Source organism: Xyrauchen texanus, chromosome 34 (genome assembly GCF_025860055.1).
Source record: "Xyrauchen texanus isolate HMW12.3.18 chromosome 34, RBS_HiC_50CHRs, whole genome shotgun sequence".
Taxonomy (NCBI): domain Eukaryota; kingdom Metazoa; phylum Chordata; class Actinopteri; order Cypriniformes; family Catostomidae; genus Xyrauchen; species Xyrauchen texanus.
In genome coordinates, this window is record NC_068309.1 from 34,580,556 (window position 1) to 34,600,455 (window position 19,900).

Genomic DNA, 19,900 nt, shown 5'->3' on the forward strand with positions numbered 1-19,900 from the left:
CACGGTTCCTCCTAAAATAAGGAATTTTTCTCAATGTTTTTCAAGTTTGCATTAGAACGCTTGGTCAGTCAAAAATCAAACTTTGTATAAAAAAATTTTTTTTTTAAGAAAAATATGCATCTTGTATTTTTTTTTTTTTTATGTTTTAATTAGGGATGCACCGAAATTTCGGCCGCCGAAAATTTTCGTCCGAAAATGGCACTTTTGTTTTTTGTCCGAAAGAGAAAAAAGGCTGAAAATATATACCTCCTCGCCCCGCCCCTCAGTGCTCAGATTTCATTCTGGATCGATCTAGCCCTTATCACGGCACTAACAAACAAAGGCGATCATGTCAGCGGTGTGGAAATTCTTCAAGGTTTCTGATAAGGAAATCAAATTTGCCATCTGCAGTGTTTGTTCAGCAGAACATTCAAGATATATATATATATATATATATATATATATATATATATATAAACAGAGTACAGCAAGAGATTCTACAGGAAAGCGCCCCGATCCACAGCAGTGCCACAACTAGCACAGCTACACCACAACTTGAGACGTATCTAGCTGATCTACACCAGAAGCGACAATCCCCTTGACTACGGTCGCATAAACAAAGACCGCTTTCCTTTGCTTGCATGGATTGCGCACAGGTATTTATCTGCCCAAGCACCAGCACAGAGAGTGAGAGACTGTTCAGTGCAGCATCTCATGTTCTTGAAGAGAAACCTGTTACTTGTACTTAAATAGAAAGCGGTCCAATATGATGTGTATAGCAGTTACATTACACTTGTTCTTCACTCGAGGATACATCTGTCGTTTACAGTTGCGGTTGGATTTAGTTCAATTACTGCTGTTTTGCACAATCATTATATATTATAGTTCTATATAGATCAGTGGAATAGAGGCCCTCTGCCATTCTGTGTTCTGTCTTTTTTGTTTATTAAAATTACTGTTGCATATTAAACTTTTTGAAAGATGCTAGCTAAGTTCATTACTTGACTGTTGTTTTGCATATAATAGTTTTCTAAAACTTTACATTATTTGGATAATTGTTAATAAAATCTGTAAAATTAGATTTTTACTGAACTGAATGAAGAATAATATTTAATATAGTTTTAATGTATTTTTTTGTCCAATTTTGGTGTTACTTTCAATAAAAGTGTGATTTATTTTATTGGTTTGTAGTTTTTCAATTCAGATTCATTAAATTTATTAAATTAATGAAAACAGTATAATATTAATACAATTACACGTAAAAAAAAAAAAAAGTACATTTGTTTTTCGGTTTGTTTTCGGCCAAGTGCATCCTGGATTTTCGGTTTCGGACCAGAATTTTAATTTTGGTGCATCCCTAGTTTTAATAGCTTTACCATTTACAGTTTTTGTTATTGATTAATCAATTATCATTCATTAATATTATATATTATCAATTTAAGAAAATTTCTTACAATTTGAAACCGTAGTTTTGACTTATTTATTGCATACATTTGTTTTGTGTTTGTATTTATCATAATTAATTACCATGACAAAGATTTAACCTTTAGTGAAGTATTTGTTACTTCATTGACCACAAAGTTAGTAATAAGATTTATGAACATTTATCATATTTGTCCCCAAAATATCAAGCTGCAAGAGGATCAAGAAGTACAGAAGACTCAAGCTGATGATCAGAAAGAAAATGCTGACAAGAAATCAGACACTGAAGACATGGAGGTGTGTGTATACACTTGCACACCGACACAAAACATAGTATTTAAAGGTGCACTGTGACAGGACTCAGGTCAGTCTCAAGGGAAAATGAGGAAGCGGAAACCAGCTTACAGTCTTTAGCTTCATTTATTACAGGTCGCTTTCCAGCACACACACTCAAACCAAACACTCCGTTGCTCAATAATCAACGTAAATGTTCTCTTAGAAAGAGACAGTGTCGTCTCAGGACTCTAGGTCCTTTCTCTCCTCCAATGCGGCCCTGGCTGCTCCTTTATCTCCCTACAGCTCTCACTGTAACACAAAAAAGCTGTCAGAGATTATTTCCCACAGGTGATAATCCTGTCTTCTCCCGAACTTGCTCTCCATTTACAAACTGGCGCTTGACCACACCCCACCACCACATGCACTTAGTAATTTTGTTTGTTGCACTGGCCAATATGGCAGTCATTTTAGAATTATACTGACACTTCGTGGTATTAATGCAGCATTATGCATTATCACGTTTTCAGTTGCTTATGCCATTGTAGAAATGTGCTTTTCACAGTAACCCATGATTAATTTATTCCACAAGTGAAAGCAAACTTTACATTCTGCTTTACAATGTTGCTTTTTGTTAGAGTGAAAGGAGAGTGCATCTTTAAATAAATGATGCCAGTTTGTAGTGCAGTACCATCCAAAATTGCCATATTCCAGCTTTGTAGCCTAACGAGTTACACTGATCATAAACCCCTGCACTCTCTACAATACCCGTTGTTTAATGCTGTTTAAAGTAAAATGGATAATTCACTGTGACTTCAAACTATTTCAGACTTCAACAGAAGAACACAAACAGGGAGAGAAGAAGAATGACCAGACTTCACAAGCCAAGAAAGCCAAAGTGAAGACCAAGACAGTGGAGTTGCCCATCAAGAACAGCCTGCGCTGGCAGCTGGCCAATGACATGCTTAATCTGTTTGTGGAGAATGAGGTACTGTACATCCATCAAGAAATATGACTGCACCGTAGTGATTGACTACTGATTGTTACACGGTAGAAGAAATAGAGAATGATTTGTCCCTGTTTGTGGATTTATATTTGTCTATGCGGTGTTAAGTTATTGCTACTTTTAGGTCTATACTGTTAAAGGAATATTACAGGTTCAATACAAGTTAAGCTCAATCGACAGCATTTGTGGCATAATGTTTATTACCACAAAAGATAATTTAAACTCTTCCCTTGTTTATTTTGTACATAAGAACTAATTATACATGTAAACACAACAATGACTTAAGGTTTGCGTAGCATGCAGACATGATTTTAGTTATGAGATTTCACAGAATGAGTTTCATTCTGGGTCATTTGAGTCATCATTGAGTCTGTTTCATGTATTTGGTGCCATCTCCTGGTGGCCATATGCAATTGGTGATTACATGTCTCTCTGCCCAAATATGGAGGACTATCACCACCAGTTGGAGCAATCTGAATACAATCTGATTTGTTTATTGTTCAATGATGCTACATCATTATCTGATCCAGGAAAGCTAACGTGTTTCCAGCCAAATTGCAAGATGCCAGATAGTGTGTGTGTGTGTGTGTGTGTGCGTGCTTGTTTGATGGATAATCACCTCCTGTAGTAATGCCGCGATGTTCTGTTCATTTCTGCTTATATGTGAAAAAGTGGCATATCAGCAACACCTGTTCACATTTAACTAGGCTATTACTCACTATATATTTGTCTATGTGTAAAACATATAGGCTGGTTGTATTCTCTTTTGAGAGCTTTCCAGTGACATATGACACATGGCTGTTTGATCAGTTTGATGTTTTTACTGATTACAATAAAATGTGCTGTGCATAATTAATTATCAAAATGGAACACTTCTGAGTTGTCTGCAAATTTCAAAGCACTTGTTCAGGGTAAATTGTTCCATTGTAAGTGCCTTACTGTAACAAGATTTTTAGGTAAGAAACGTTTTTGTGATATTATGGCTCAAATGCTATCGAATGAGCTTAAATTGTATTAAACCTGGAACATTGCTTTTAAATAATTTATTTACATTTAATACTTTAACCATCACTCACATTTTCTTCTAAAAATGTAAAAGTCTAATGTATGTTAATCATTTGTTCCTAAAAGCCGGTGATTTGCTCTAGAAATTGCATGTCCACTCAGTTGTATTTGAAAACATACTGACTTTTTCAACATAATTGCATCAGTGCATTTTATTACCTACTATTTTAAACTTAAATAACACAAGTCAGCCTTGTCTGCCATTCTAGTTTCCTCTCCCAGGTGCCTTTTCTGTATTTGGTTCCTGACATTAGGTGTTTGTGTTCTCATGTACAGGGGAAGATGTTCATGCAGGATAAGCTGGAGAAAGAAAGGAATGATGCCAAGAACTTTGTGGAGGAGTATGTTTATGAAATGAGAGACAGACTGCATGGAGTGCTGAAGGACTTTGTAAATGAGGCTGTAAGTGTCCAAAAGTCGGTTGCTTTTATCCATACAGATAACAAGTGAGGGGTTTCAATGAATATACCATGTTTTTCAGGACCGAGATTCCTTCTCCTTAAAACTGGAGGACACAGAAATCTGGTTATATGAAGAAGGAGAGGACCAGCAAAAGCAAGTGTACATTGACAAACTGGCAGAGTTGAAGGTAAATATGCATGCAGCACCGATTTGTTTAAATTTGATACTGCTATCATTTAAACGTATAAATTAACAAATGATTAAACAAAACAACCCTTTGCTCACAGAAACTGGGCGAGCCTATTCAGAGCAGATATATTGAGGCTGAAGAGCGACCAAAAGCTTTAGAGGAGCTCGGAAGGCAAATCCAGCAGTACATGAAAATCGTAGAAGCTTATAAGGCCAAGGTAACATTCAGTCATTTAATTTGAAAGCAGCTAAAATCTAAATACAATTTGCATTAACTTCCTGTTATCTCTAAACTTAGGATGAGCTGTATGATCATTTGGAAGAGCTGGAGGTCATGAAAGTGGAGAAGCAAGTGAATGAAGCCATGACCTGGATGAACAACAAAATGAACCTGCAGAGCAAACAGAGTCTCAGCCAGGACCCAGTGGTGAAAGCCCAAGAGATTGAGGCCAAAACAAGGGTACAAACTTGAATTAATAGTAATGTATTTTGTTTTTCATATAGTTCTAAAATAAACAAGTCACAAGATCAAATAAAAGCTCTCATTCTCAGGGACAACACCAATGTTTTTCTAAAAAGTCATGGAGGGAAATGTGGTCTCTGTAAAGAATGTCTCACGTCTGCTCCGATCAGTGCTTTTGTAAGCCCCGAATAGCCACAAAAATGAATTAGCTCTTACCTTTGGCTGTTTCCCTCAAAATTGACACAGATGTGTATGACTGACTTCTGTTGAACACAAACTAAGATTTTTTACAAGAATGTTCATGTATTTCCTACTGAAATATGAAGTTGTGGCAGAACTCGTTGAACAGTCGGTGCCTTTTTTAAAATGGCCAATAGGTTTTAGTTTACATCGCAGCCCAAAGCAACACACATCTGATGCTTATGTCGGAGAGAGCTGGGAAAGTGATCTACCGAAGTCTGACCGCTTTTCCACTGATTTGCCTTGAGGACCGAAAGATCTTAAAACATTATGCGATTTTTATTGGAAAATATGTTTGGAAAAACCCTACAGTATGGATTGTGCTCACTTCAAAGTGCCCTGCAAAGTCATGATCTTCGCCAGTTAGAACACAGCCAGATGCGCTGATTAGATGTATGATGGGTTCTCATTCTAGAAAGCATTTGATTGGACAAAATAAATGCAGTAAGTTGCATCTGGGTCTGTTAAGCCATTTGAATTTTGGAAATGTTTAGAAGTAAACTAAAATAGAAATGGCCTTAAAGCTCATAGATAAGGACTAAAAGCAGCAGACTTTAATTTTGATTTGAATGGATCTTTAAAATGGTAATGTTATTTATTATACCTACCGTATGTTCACCTTGTCTACATGTTTATCCCATACAGGAGCTGTATTCTGCTTGCAATCATATTGTCTCCAAACCTAAGCCCAAAGTGGATCCTCCCAAAGAGGAGAAGGCAGCTGAACAGAATGGCCCTGTTAATGGACAGGAGGGCTCAGAGGCCCAACCGGGCTGCCCAGAAAAGGGCAAAGTCACCACAGAGGCCAAGCTTCCCGAAATGGACATTGACTAAGTTAGCATGGCCCGCTCATCTCCTCTCTCCACCCCAGCTTCTAGCCTATCTCATGCCTCTTAAATGCTTCGGTTTTGGATTCAGATAAAAAATCAGAAGCATTCAAACAAAAAGCATCTCAACCTGATTGATTTGTTGACACTGCCTGCCTACTCCAGCAAATATGCTCTTGCAGTTGGTGGCGTGTTTGGTTTTTTGCTATCTATAAAAGATACATAGACAGGTGGGTTTTTTTTCTTTCTATCTTTTTGTCTGTTTTCATCAAGTTGGAAAAAATGTACAGGATGTAAACCTGTTCTTTATTGCTTTAAAACATCTACAGTTCTGGTTTCTTTGAAGGCTGAAGGAATTATAAAGAGGGATAAACTGGGAGAACTACATACCTAGAAACTTTTTTTTTATAGCCATTATACGTCTTATGTTCTATTTTTTTTTGCTAAGTTTATTGGTTTTGAAGTTTTCATGCTTCTAAATTAACTTCATATGGTTTTTATTTCAATCTGAAAATCCAAAATGTTTTTCCAAACACCAGATTTATGCAAAGAAGCACTTAAAGAGAAACCGCAATGATTGCAGAAGGAACTATTCTAATGATGGAGTAAACTGCACTGTATGTTGAAATAGAGTTGAGTTACTGTTATGCAGTATTTCATTGTAAAAGGTGCATTGTTTTGTGGCTATGGCCTATGTGGGGTCACTTTCAGGTAAAAACCCTGGAGTTTGTTTTTGTTTCTTTTTCTACTCTGCAACCAGTGTGAATGGTGGTGACTAATTTGGTGTCCATTCCAGTCACAAATAATGATGTTAATTATATAATAAACCATTAACTTTGGTATACAAAATGAATTTATTTGAATGTTGTTTATAACACTGCTCCTTGGACCATGTGTTAGAGGCACAAATAAGGGTGTCTTACAATTCTTTATGGGGTTAAAGGTCGAAAAGATGTACATACTGGTATCTGTCTTTTAAATAAAATAATTTGGAGGTATTTTAAAGTTGCAATTTGAGCCATTTTAATTTATGAATGTGAAATGGTCCAAACTGTAGACATGTTTTGCAAAAAAGATCTGATTATAATTTTACCGATATGTGTTTATTACAATTTTATGCACGATGGCATGAAATAATGCACTGATTCAAACAAATTAATATAAAGCAGGTATAAGCATTCATCTGTAGGTCCAGAACTTTACAATAAGGCCACTGTCTTTATGTTTTACTGGGTCCATAGGACTGAATGTGAGATTGAAGTGAACGGCGAACTGAACTGATAATATTCTTACGTGACTTGGAATAAAGAGTGACATTGTAAAGCATATTTATTTGATGTTTCTTGTTAAAGAAATTGTTAAATGATACCATAATTTGAATGAAAACCACAGAGACTGAATCAGAATCAAGGCAGTATTATTTGATAGTGATCACACACCTGATAACATTAGTGTAAGTGAATATCACTGCTTATAAGGTCTCAACACACACTATGATACTGTGAACTCTTTATTTACTATCACCTGTATTAAAGGGATAGTTCACCCAAATATGAAAATTCTCTTATCATTTACGCACCCTCATGCCATCCCAGATGTGTATGACTTTCTTCTGCTGAACACAAATTTGTTTAGAAGAATATTTCAGCTCTGTTAGGTCCATACAATGAATAGTGACCAGAACTTTGAAGGACCCAAAAGACTCCAGTAGTTATATTCAGAACGTATATAATAGGTGTGGGTGAGAAACTGATCAATATTTAATGATTTTTTTTTTTTTTACTATAATTATCCACTTTTGCTTGCTTTGTTTTGCAATTCATATTTTTAATGCATATCGCCACCTGCTGGGCAAGGAGGAGAGTTTATAGTAAAAAAGGACTGAACGATTGGCTGTGTTCAAAACTAGGAAAATGCTGCCTCCAGAGGCTGTATACGGGGTAGACAGTGATCAAGGCATGTCTGAATCCAATGTTCTAATCACATCCTTTCTACTGAGATACCTTCATCTGATCGATTTTTGAAGGTAGCATAGGTGCATCAGTCGCTGCATATGAACTCTTACAATCCTGTGTGTGTGCAGATCCACAGTGGTTGAGCTAAAGAAAAAAATGGTGGCCAAAGAGGCAGTTGATAGCCAGTTTTTGTATAAATGTACGTTTTTCCCCAACTTTTGATTACATTTCTAGCTAAAAAATAGTATTGTAGTTAATTAATGTATGCTGGGTTATCGCCAAAACTCTCTTGATTTTGTTCTAAATTATTAGACCTTTAGTGGTTCGGTTGGACTGAATGCATGCTGATATCCTAGCAACGATGTGACGTAGCGTTGCCTAGGAAGCCTGTCTGAAACCAGTTTCCAGAGGTACCTTCATACACAAACGCTGTCTTTTAAATCATTGACGGATAGGTCATGAGGCAACAGCACTGATCTGTTTCTCACACACACTTATCTTATCGCTCCTCAAGATATGGTTTTTACCACTGGAGTTGTGAGGGTTACTTTTATGCTGCGCTTATGTGCTTTTTGGACCTTTAAAGGTCTAGCCAACGTTGTTTCATACGGAGAGGAAATTGCTCATTAATATTAATTACGTACCGAAGTTCGGACAGCTTGACAGAACGACGTTTGTAAACTCACATTCGCGTGAAAGTCTTTTAGTCAAATAATGGTAACCACAGACATTATTTTACTCACTAATTGAAAACTGCTGTTCTAAAAACCTACTATGAAATTCCCTATAAAATGTATGGCTCCAAACTGCTAATTATCTTCCAGGTTTAATGGCTACAATTGAACACTTCTACCAGAGCCATTCTATCAATGAGTCGACTGAGCGACACAATGCATTACACGCGGCTAGAAATTCTATCATCTGCGAGGAGATCAGAGGCGGATATGTTTCAGTGTGCTGAATAAACTGGTTTAGTGAGGAAACAGCTCATCACTTAATCATCTGACCGCTTGTCCGCTAATCTTTAACATGTTTTACACCAAAAATCATTTTGGAATTAACTATGTGTGGAGTTTACTACGATAAAATTTATGTTTTATAAGAGAAGACGCTGACAATTTTGCGACAGATTGATGTCAATTAACGGCTCTCCCGGTTAATTTGTATGGTGTACGCAAATGGTGACGTACTCTCGTAACACGCTTGTTGACTAAACACGTGTGCGTTTGCTCATGAATATTAACAGTTACGTAACTGGATGTTCCTTGAAATAACATAGCAACGCAAGCATGGAAATATTAATATTCATGAGCTAAATTCAGTGATTGGTTCAGATTTGGTTCCGCATGTGACTGTCAAACGCCAGACTGAAGCTCCTCCCCCTGTGTGGCCTGCAGTGCGGCGACTCCTGCTGCTGTGTGCCGTACATCTTTGGCACAGAGCAAGGTAAGTGTTTTATAAGCTGTCACATTCATATAATATAAAATAATTAAATAACTGAACAGAATAATTAGTCAGTCCGGCATTAAAGCCGTAGGCTACGTGTCGTTATACATAAGTTTCGTAAAATAACTAGACCCCAGTGAGTTTGACAGAGGGTAGCACGGTAGCTAACATTGGTTAAGTGTGTTGGGGAACGTGTTGTTTTAGTTTATTAGACCAGCCATTTGTAGAAGAAGCTTTGGTGTGAGGCTGGTTGTGTTGATTTCCCCGCAGAAATTCCTGCTATAGAGGTCTAAGCTCTCATTTTACTATTATTGTAGGGCTTACGTCCATCAATTTAGTAAGTTCAACAACCTCAACACGGGAATAATTCACTCAGAAATGGAAAGTCTGTCATTATTTGCTTACCCTAGTGCCGTTCTAAACCCGAATGTGTTTATTTCCCCTGTATCATTTCTAAAAGAAACTCCAAAAACAGGTTTGTAACGACATGACATGAGAGTGAGAAGAATAATTTATAGGTTAACTTTTCCTTCAACATTCAACTTGTTGATAGTTAATAAATATTACATTTCAGACTTGTTTTTACTCTGTTGACCGTTTTATACTGGCTCATGTACCGTGATATGTACATTGATTATGTTGTCTTGCATCAGGTGTACAGCGATTGAGTGACATTATATCTTTTGGGGTCATAATTTGGCTGAATTTCCAATTAAAAACTACACTACCCATTATCCTGAAGAGAGATCCACCAATCAGAGAAATTGGTCTCTCCACTATTTGTATCTACATTCATATTTTACAGTAAACTTAAAATCTCATATTTATATTTGTAATGAATGACAAAGTCAATAGTTTTATATTGTACCATCTTGTACCATTTGTTTATTATTATTAACTGACAGCATTCACAATGCTTCATGGGATGAGTTGAACATTTCCAAATAAATCCCCACTTACTAAAAGCACGAAAAAAGTTTGAACTAATATAACTAGCCAATTTGGTTAAAATTTAACAACACTTCTGATTCTTTATTGATTTCAGGAATGTTCAAATGTCGGACGACCAGGAAGCCCAAGAAGATGAACTGCTGGCTCTAGCGAGCATATATGATGAAGAAGAGTTTCGCAGGGCAGAATCAGGACAGGAGGGTGAGATCCATCTGTGCCTTGAACTTCCTCCAAACTTCAAACTGATAGTCAAGGGTGAGATTACATTAGTGGTATTCAAACAAAGTACTAGCAGTTTCTCCATAGTATTTATGAGCATATGGTGTGTGCATATATTTTACAGGGCAGAAATCCACAGAGTGTTGTATATCATTTCTACCCCCCTTGGTTCTGAGTTTTGAACTCCTTGCTGATTATCCATCATCATCACCTCCAGTCTTTACTCTAAGCTCCAAATGGCTCACAAGAGTCCAGGTATGTCCTGTTTATTCATGTCTGATTTGTGTTTTCAATGTTAAAATGCAATGTCCCAATTCATTCTTCCACTCTCACTCATCAGATCGCTGCTCTTTGCAAGAGACTGGACGAGCTTTGGGAGGAGAACCAGGGCAGTGTGGTTCTTTTTACCTGGATCCAGTTCCTAAAGGAAGAGACTCTGGAATTCTTGGGCATCCAGTCTCCACTGGAGATCCAAAGCATTGGTGACAAGCTGCAGTGTGAATCTGTCCAGAAGCAAGCAGCAGATGCTGGTGAAGAAAAGAGTAAGCTTCAAGAGTTAGACCCAAGAGCTGTTCAAGAAGTCAGCCCTCGTACAGACATCTTAAAGCAGCTGCTAGATTTTGATGAAGTTCAGAAACAGAAGGTGTTTGATGGGAAGGTCTTCTGTTGTGGGATCTGCTTCTCTGAGAAGCTGGGCTCAAACTGTTTGCTCTTTAAAGAGTGTCAGCATGTCTACTGCAAGACCTGCATGAAGGAATACTTTGAGATCCAGATCAGAGACGGCAATGTCCAGTGCCTTAACTGCCCTGAGCCAAAGTGTACTTCCATAGCCACTCCAACACAGGTAATTATTTTGTGTATTTGTAATTCATTGGTGTGGGTTGCAGTGTTGCCAACTATTTTCAATGGAAAGTAGCTAAAGCCTGCTCGAAAAGTAGCTAAATGTCGCCAGATGACGTCATCGCGTCGTATTTGCATTCTGCCTAATTTGTCGGTACTGTAGCCTACTTCAGTTTATAATAACGGTTATCTCCCCTAAACCGTGCTCATACTGTTTTTATGTAAGTATATAGCCGAAAAACGGTCAAATTAAATGTTTTGAATTAAAACAAAGGAGAAGGCAGCTGATATGTGATCACTGATTGGTTCCTGCTAACACAGCGTGCACATGCGCAGCTCATTCATGTCTATGTCCGCTGGCGTGCAGTCAACGGAATGTGCTGCTCCTCTCAGCCGCTCACTGAACAGAGCAGACGCAGCGGGGAAGTAAGACCTCACGCTTGCAGTACTGGCGATATATTGAATTTGGAAAGTTGCTAAGGTTTGTCCAAAAAGTCACTAGATTTGTCGCTAGTCGCTTTTTTGAAAAAATGTCGCAAAAGGGGTCTGAAAAGTCGCTAAAAATAGCGACAAAGTCGCTAAGTTGGCAACAATGGTGGGTTGTGTTCATTCGAACCACTTTTAAACTATTCAAATGTTGTCCACAGCCTGATAAAAACTCTAAATGAGTGGGAAATGACCATTACTTTTTCCACCATGATTTCAGACATTCCCCCCATTCACACACTTTCCATTAACAAAGCTAGACTTGCCATAATCTAAAAAGACCTCTAAAGGTGTGGTCACATTTACATTTTTCATGGCAAAATTCCGTTGGTGAAGAAGTCATGGACGGATATTGAGCGTGTGTGAAACAAGCAAAAAACGTATTGCCAAGCAGCCTATTTTTAATGCTAGACTATAAACTCTGGGAGACTGAAGGTAAAAAGAAACTCCCCACTAAAATAATATCTTAGTCCATTGTGAATATTCAGTGTACAAAGCACCACCCACATAGAGGTCACTGCCAAACCAAGCAACTTCCTATTGGTCAAAGTGGCGAATTCGCCTATCAAAGTTCACCAAACTTGAACTCCACATGAAATCCATGAGGGGAAATCCTTCGCCACTGGAAGTCCATTGCGAGGATAATCATTAAGATCACAGTATTTCACCCACAGAATTTCGCTGTGCAAAGGTAAATTTGACCACGCCTTGATGCTGCATTGTGTATTCTAAATCATTTTATTTAAGTTGGCATCATAACATTTTTGTGTTAACATAAAAACACAAAGTTTTTTCTCCGATTTCTTCCCCAATTTGGAATGCCCAATTCCTAATCCGCCTAGGTCCTCGTAGTGGCATAGTGACACCTCAATCTGGGTGGTGGAGGACAAATCTCAGTTGCCTCCACCTCTGCGACGGCAATCCGGACATCTTATCACGTGGCTTGTTGAGCGTGTTACCACGGAGACCTAGCGTGTGTGGAGGCTCACGCAATTCTCTGGGGCATCCATGCACAACAAGCCACGTGCCCCACCGAGAGCTAGAACCACATTATAGCGACCACGAGGAGGTTAACCCAACAGGACTCTACCCACCCTAGCAACCGTGCCAATTGGTTGCTTAGGAAGCCTGATTGGAGTCACTCAGCACGCTCTGGATTCGAATTTGCGACTCCAGGTTTGGTAGTCATCGTCTTTACTTGCTGAGCTACCCAGGCCCCCCCTAAAGTAGATTATCATGTTTAAAATATATTAAATGAAGTAAAAACATGGAAAATCTTCTTAAGGGATTGATAAAACTGTTGCAAAAGAACACAATCGATAGCGAGAGAATGCAAAAACGTATTGTGATGGAATGCAGACAATTGCTAGGAATGCATTACATCCAATATATGTAATGGGCAAGATACAAGGATTACCATAAATATGAAACCAGATACAATGTAATTCATGCAAGTGTAATGTCATTTATTTATACAGTCACATATCTGGTTCACATTACATCTGTCAAACCTTAAATAGCTTCAGTTAAGTGTTGGTCAGAGTGTGAAGTCCATATTCCAAGTTTTAAGCGAAACCTATTTTGTTTCTGGTGAGTAGTTTTTAATTATTTAGCTAACAGCTCCAGTTTAAATGGTTAAAATGTCAAATTAACAGTTATTGGGAAGAATGTCTCGCAAATTTTTTTTTTGAGGAGTACAATGACCGATACTTTGGTCTGCAGGTTCATACTGAGTCTTGAAAGTTGTGAAAATGCTTGATTTTCCCATTTAGATTTTCAAGGTTTGAAATATGCTTGAATTTTGAAAACGTTCCTTGAAATGATTGATTTATCCTTATTTTGTTGACAGTTATAGAAGATCTTAAATTATTTGGAAATGGATATTATACAGTCGTGTTTGTGGTGTCTCAAAAGCGCTGGAACACATGTGTGCCGCTCCGCATCTTGTTTTGATGTCGCGTGCTCACTAAAGTTCTGCATGTCTCCGCTTTGGTAGATTGGCGCCAAAGAAATTATACTTGCATCTCCTGCTTCCATCCACTTGCTGGAGTGCTATTTCAATGACAGCTGGATGGAAGACGAGACATAAAATATTACTATGCGCTGGAGCATTCAACAATAAGGGAATCCGTGCTAAAGAAAAAAAAAGATGTCAATGGATGTTGCCACTAAGCCATTCTGAATGTATAAACTGACACAAAGATTTAGTTAAAATTGAATTTACTTTTGGATAATTTACAATCAATAATACAATAAGTAGTATTGCATGAATAATTAAGCAGGGCATGTGATAAAATAAATATGTTATATGTAGGGCTGTGTACATAAAAATACAATCGAAATTGCTATATGGCACAGTGTGATTTATAAAACCCCTCAAAATTCTGGAATTTCATTAAATAAATGTACTTCTAGTCTGGATTAACATAGTCCAAGCATAGCCACTGTGTTTTCAACTGTCTCAGTGGCTCGCAAACAGCGAACAGCCCACACAAATTAAATTAGTCTAGGAAGTGTTTTTGTTTTTTATCCCCAATTTGGAATGCCCAATTCGTTGTGGCTTAGTGACTTGCCTCAATCCAGGTGACAGATGAGGAATCCCAGTTGCCTCCATGTCTGAAACCATCAATCTTCTTCTTATCACGTGGCTTGTTGAGCATGTTACCATGGAGATATAGCGTGTGTTGCGGCTTCACACAGATCACTACATGACTCAATGTCATTATTAGACCACAAAAGGCTGTTATTTAATTAAATAAATATGTAGTCTGTATGTACCATGTGCTACAAATTTAATTGGCACTCTGCTCTCACTGTCTCCTGCTACAAACCGAGCGTGTGATGCTCATGATGGTGTTTTCCGTGTATTCTGTATTCTATAAGATTCTGACTCTGATGCGTGCAGCACATGTAAACTATATATTTATCTCATTAAATCGAAACCTGCAGTTTAAAAATCACACTAGAACATAACATGACTGAAATTTGTGCGCTGAATGTTTACGTAATGACATTCGTTCATCAGATGATATCAGTTTTTGGTACAGGAGCATTTTTACAAGCACAAGTACAAGTACATGAGCATGTGTCGGACCCGATTCAATACCAGTATCTGTATCGGGACATCCCTTGTTATCGGTTTCAGCTGCACTGAGTTGTGAATTATCGGTTTTCTGTATCGACCCAGAAATTCTATATTGGTACATGCCTAGAGGAAACCCAAAAAGAATTTTGAGGGGATGCAAACTATTTTTGCAACTTCAATTTTAAAATACTCTTGTGCCTTAAATGGTTAAGGTATTATTTATAAGGCTGTTTGATAGCCCACTATTTCACTAGACAAGTTCCAGTGTTAAGGCATATTATCACAATAATTAAAACCCCTAGTGCGATTGAAGGGGTTAATGAGTTATGACTCGTGTCAAGGCTTGAACAGCAGTTTTAGGTCTGACACCAGTTTGCTTCAATAATAGGTGAAACTTCTGGTGGGAGAAGACGAGTTTGCACGCTATGACCGCCTCCTCCTGCAATCAAGTCTAGACCTAATGGCAGATGTGGTTTACTGTCCTCGCATGAGTTGCTGCATGGCTGTGATGGTGGAGCCTGACTCCACAATGGGCATCTGCCCCTCTTGTCGTTATGCATTCTGCACCCTCTGCAAGCGAAGCTACCATGGCCTGTCCCACTGCATGGTTTCTGCAGGTAAGATTGTGCATTCTTGTAAAAAACTTGAACAATGAGCTGACACTGCACAGTTCAGTAGGACTTCTTTTCTTTAACAGATGAGCTTCGTGGTTTGCGGGATGAGTACCTTTCTGCAAGTGAAGAGGAAAAGAAGTTTCTTGAAAAGCGTTTTGGGAAACGAGTCATTCAGAAAGCAGTGGAGGAGTCCTTTAGCACAGACTGGCTGACGAACAACTGTAAAAAGTGCCCTTGCTGTGGCACTAATATACAGGTCTTACTTTCTTCATTGTTCACTATGTAACAAACATCTTTTCACCACCACCGTTCACTATGTAACAATCGCCTTTGAAATGTCATTGTTCACTATGTAACAATCATTGTTTACATTGTAATGATCGCCTTTTCACCATCATCGTTCAGTATGTAAAAATCACATTTTCACCATTAACCATGTAACAGTTGTCTGTTTACAGTTACCTTTTAAACTTTATTGTTCACAATAGCTATGTTTCCATAAAGGTTTTATTGCACATTTTGGGATATCACAAAAAACTGCTGATGGAAACACCAAGATTAACTCGTTCATCACTGGCCTCTGAAATGTTGCTCCGGTCATCCTGAAATAACGGTGTCTAGAAAATCCGAGGTTTATTGACACTTTTGAAAAATATATTTTAGATCCGCACTGAAAAGTAATAAGGATGAAGTAACGCACACACATAGTGCTCCCAGAACTGTGTGACGTGCTGTCGCTCCCAAACATGAGACAAAGATCTTTACAGTGTTTTGCCTATGTGCTCTAAACTGTGAGTATTTTATTAATAAAATAGTCACAGTGGCTACAATTTGTCCGGAAGTGACAATTTTGTTCTTTTGAACACATGGAATGGAAACACAGCTTTATTCTGACAATGTTTTTACGATATTATGGTTTTCACATAAATTCACAACTTGGTGTAAACCTAGATTATTTTTATTTTTTTTCTCAATTCTGTAGAAGGTTCATGGATGTAACAAGATGACCTGTTCCTCCTGTCAGAAGTATTTCTGTTGGATCTGCTTGGGAACTCTCAGTAGAGTGAACCCCTATAGCCACTTCAACAGCCCTGGCTCACTGTGCTTTAACCAGTAAGTGAGCTCAAATACAACCCTCATAATGTGTGTCAGTGTTACATTCTCTAGATATCATTAGGGATACCACAATGTTTTTGAGTTACTGATGATTTTCATCTGAGGGAAAAAATTTTTTTTCTTCTGATTATGATTGGTATTATTTTCCCTCTAGATTATTTGTGGGAGTGGAAATGGAAGAGGAGGAAGGCTTGTGGGGCGATGAAGATGACTGATCCGCCCGAATGAACAGCTTAAAGGAAGCTACTTTATCCAGAGCACTTTGTTTCTCCATGCACACGACCGGACAACACAAGAATCAAATGACCAGAACCTCTTCCTTACCATATTTATTTATTTGCTTTTATTAGCAAGTTTTTAAAATGTATTTCATTTACGTTTCCATTGTGCATAAGATAAAATCCTTTAAAAAGGTTTTGAAGACTATGGCTAAGCAACAAGGTCAACCTAGAAATGTAGTTGTTTGTAGAAGTGGTAGGTTTTATGTGGAATTTTCCACATTTAGCTTTTTCTTGCGTTTATGAAATACTTTTGGCTACACTTTCATTTCATAATGATTTTTACAATCATGCAATGAAATGTGTGCGCACTGGAGAATTATGGAATGTATCTCTTATTTTGAGTTTCTATAAATCGAAGTTTTGGTTTTTGATGATTTCATGATTTCTTAATTACACTTACCAATAGTTTGTGATATTAAGTACATGTTAAAAAATGTTGGACGTTTGAAACCTGGACTGACTAAAAAATAAAGGAAATGTAACAAACTTACTGTCTTTAATTTGTTGTCAAAATGGGCCTGAACATTAAGATTTTAGGTTAAAATGTATATTTGTATAAAGGACAATATATATTTGAGATGCTATTACTGGTCACCATTTCTAATCACCATTTTCATTTTTGCAGTTCTTAAATCCATGTGTGAAAATTACATTGGTTTTAGTTACACCTTCATACTCAAACAAGTACGCTTTTGCTTTCAGTGGCATGTTTCATTATTTCTGTTGTGCTGCTGAAAAACACAATGGGTGGTTTTCCCAATTTTGTGCAAAACTGTGGCAATGTACAGAATTAAAACCTGGTCTTCATACAGAATTCAACGTTTCCTGTTTTTACTTCTTAAGAAGGCTTAAGGAATAAAGGTGGGATGGGTTGGGAGAATTACAGTATATACAGTCAAATCGCCACACTACTAGGACTAAAAAAAGTGTCCAGTTTCTGCACTATACCACAGCACTGTGCATTTTAGAGACACAGAATTGCCTTCATCAGCCAATTAACAAGGACAATTGCATCTATGTGAACTTCTGCAATTAATCAAGATGGACTTAAAAGACTTTGGTTATTAATCTTACAGTTCAAACAAAATCAATGTTTAAACACTGACCCTTAACACTTAGTTTAATAATTTTAAACCATGATTTTACCTACATTATTAATATTTACATTACATTCATAACCAGACTCACTGTGGGGGGAACTGGCCCCCACAGTGAGTCTGGTTTCTCCCAAGGTTATTTTTCTCCATTAATCATCATCTTATGGAGTTTTGTGTTCCTAGCCACAGTCACCTACAGCTTGCTCACTGGGGTTATTAATACAATTATCATTTAATTATTTTTAAACACTATTAAAAATCGTATTTTATCTAAATTACACAATGATGATTAATCAACTTTATAGACATTACAGTTTTATCGTCTGTTAATGCTGATATTCTGTAAAGCTGCTTTGAAACGATGTGTGTTGTGAAATGCGCTATACAAATAAAATTGACTTGACTTGACAAAATGTGCTCTTTGGCTGAACTTAATTCAATCATGGACAGTGGTTCCATGTGTTTGAAATGAGTTTTCTTTAACTTACTATGGAATCTCAACAAAAACAATTAGAGTAGAAAGAACCTAGTTGAATTGAGTAAATCCAAAACAATTAGATGTGTCATAGTAACTCAAATAAATCTCTTATTTTTAGTGTACTAACTACTGTAGTGAAAGTGAATGTTAGCATTCTAAATGCATGCTGGTTGGAAGACCTACAGAGTGTAGTTTAGTAACTGTGGTATGGTTAGCTAAGCATTTGTTCTCCAAAGTGAGCAATCAATATCATGTGATGTCTACCTGTCCTCATAGTTAACTCAAGCTCCACTCTTCACCATAATGGTAACCCCCAAAACATAAAAACATAAAATAACACTTGATTTAAACATTTATTTTCCTTTTTGAGTCCCATACGCTCATTACGTTCATTAATGCTACATTAACACCACAGAAAGTATTCAACTCAGTTGAATTAAGTAAACTTCCATTTTACAAATTTAAATCGATAGAACACAATGAAATCAAATGGTGACAAAATATTCCAAAATTTAGTTGTTTAGTTCACTAAGTAAATTGACAAGCAGCAAACAATCGTTTTTATTTATTTATTATTTATTTCCCATTGATGCTGATGAACTATTAGTTCAATAAACCACTGGGAATTATTACATTCAACTAGATACTTAATGACTAAATGAATTAGTGAAATAGTCAATCTTTAAATTAATTAATGCAATTTGTATTTCAGAACTTGTTACAATTGCACTCAACCTCACAACCTCAAAAAAATCTTTCATTTGTTAATTTACAATAACCTACAGCCAAAATCGATAAAAGATAAAATATATACAAAACTTTAGATGAAAAGAACTAAATCACATGACAGCCGATAAAAAATAAAGCATCCCCACAAAAGTGATGGAATCCCATTAAGGATTGATTGTGCTAATTAAGTGTATTCACTTTAAATTGTTTAAAAAGTTATATTTATATCTTATGTCTACGTTGTTCAGTGCTCTGTGGTGTTACTCTGTGAGTAAATGATGGTGTCTCGCAGTCTACACCGAGTGTTTGTTTAGTCCCCACCTGTTTACTTATTTGAGTCAAACAGCAGAATAAAGCTCCTCCCCCTGTATGTGCTGTTGCGGGCTGCACCTGCTGTTACCTTTGACACACAGGTGAGTCAGTGCAGGTAAGCGCTTCAGAAGCTAATCTCTTCTTGGCTGATCATTCATTTAATCAAATATATATTAAAAATGTAACAAAATAATCAGTATGTCTGGTGTAAAAGCAATTTCTGACAGAATTAGGTGTCTAGGTGTTAAATAACACATGGAAATTAATCTGACTAGTTACATAAATAAGTTTGGCTGTAGATAGCACGGTTGCTAACATTAGTTTTTAGGCAAGTGAGTTTTTTTTTTCAACTACGGGCACTGTTTTTTTAATTTCTATTTGAAGGTCACATTAAAACTGACTTTTACCTTCATCATTTATTTTTG

At 37.1% G+C, this 19,900-nt stretch overlaps 2 protein-coding genes across 2 annotated transcripts in view; both read left to right on the top strand.

Annotated features, from left to right (window-relative positions):
- Window positions 1–7,186, top strand: part of LOC127627522 (heat shock 70 kDa protein 4-like) — a 29,731-nt gene extending 22,545 nt beyond the window's left edge. The window contains exons 13-19 of the mRNA XM_052103939.1: window positions 1,612–1,698; window positions 2,504–2,662; window positions 4,022–4,147; window positions 4,227–4,334; window positions 4,435–4,554; window positions 4,635–4,796; window positions 5,685–7,186. Of these exons, the coding sequence (XP_051959899.1) occupies window positions 1,612–1,698; window positions 2,504–2,662; window positions 4,022–4,147; window positions 4,227–4,334; window positions 4,435–4,554; window positions 4,635–4,796; window positions 5,685–5,873 (951 nt within the window). The 3' untranslated portion in view covers window positions 5,874–7,186. The remainder of the gene's footprint in view (window positions 1–1,611; window positions 1,699–2,503; window positions 2,663–4,021; window positions 4,148–4,226; window positions 4,335–4,434; window positions 4,555–4,634; window positions 4,797–5,684) is intronic.
- Window positions 7,187–9,215: 2,029 nt separating this feature from the next.
- On the top strand, window positions 9,216–17,992 carry LOC127627863 (E3 ubiquitin-protein ligase RNF14-like). The gene is made up of 8 exons (XM_052104457.1): window positions 9,216–9,267; window positions 10,313–10,473; window positions 10,562–10,692; window positions 10,778–11,281; window positions 15,237–15,465; window positions 15,546–15,718; window positions 16,445–16,575; window positions 16,733–17,992. Exons 2-8 carry the CDS (start codon window positions 10,323–10,325, stop codon window positions 16,791–16,793), a joined length of 1,380 nt encoding a protein of 459 aa, XP_051960417.1. The 5' UTR covers window positions 9,216–9,267; window positions 10,313–10,322; the 3' UTR covers window positions 16,794–17,992.
- The last annotated feature ends 1,908 nt before the right edge of the window (window positions 17,993–19,900 follow it).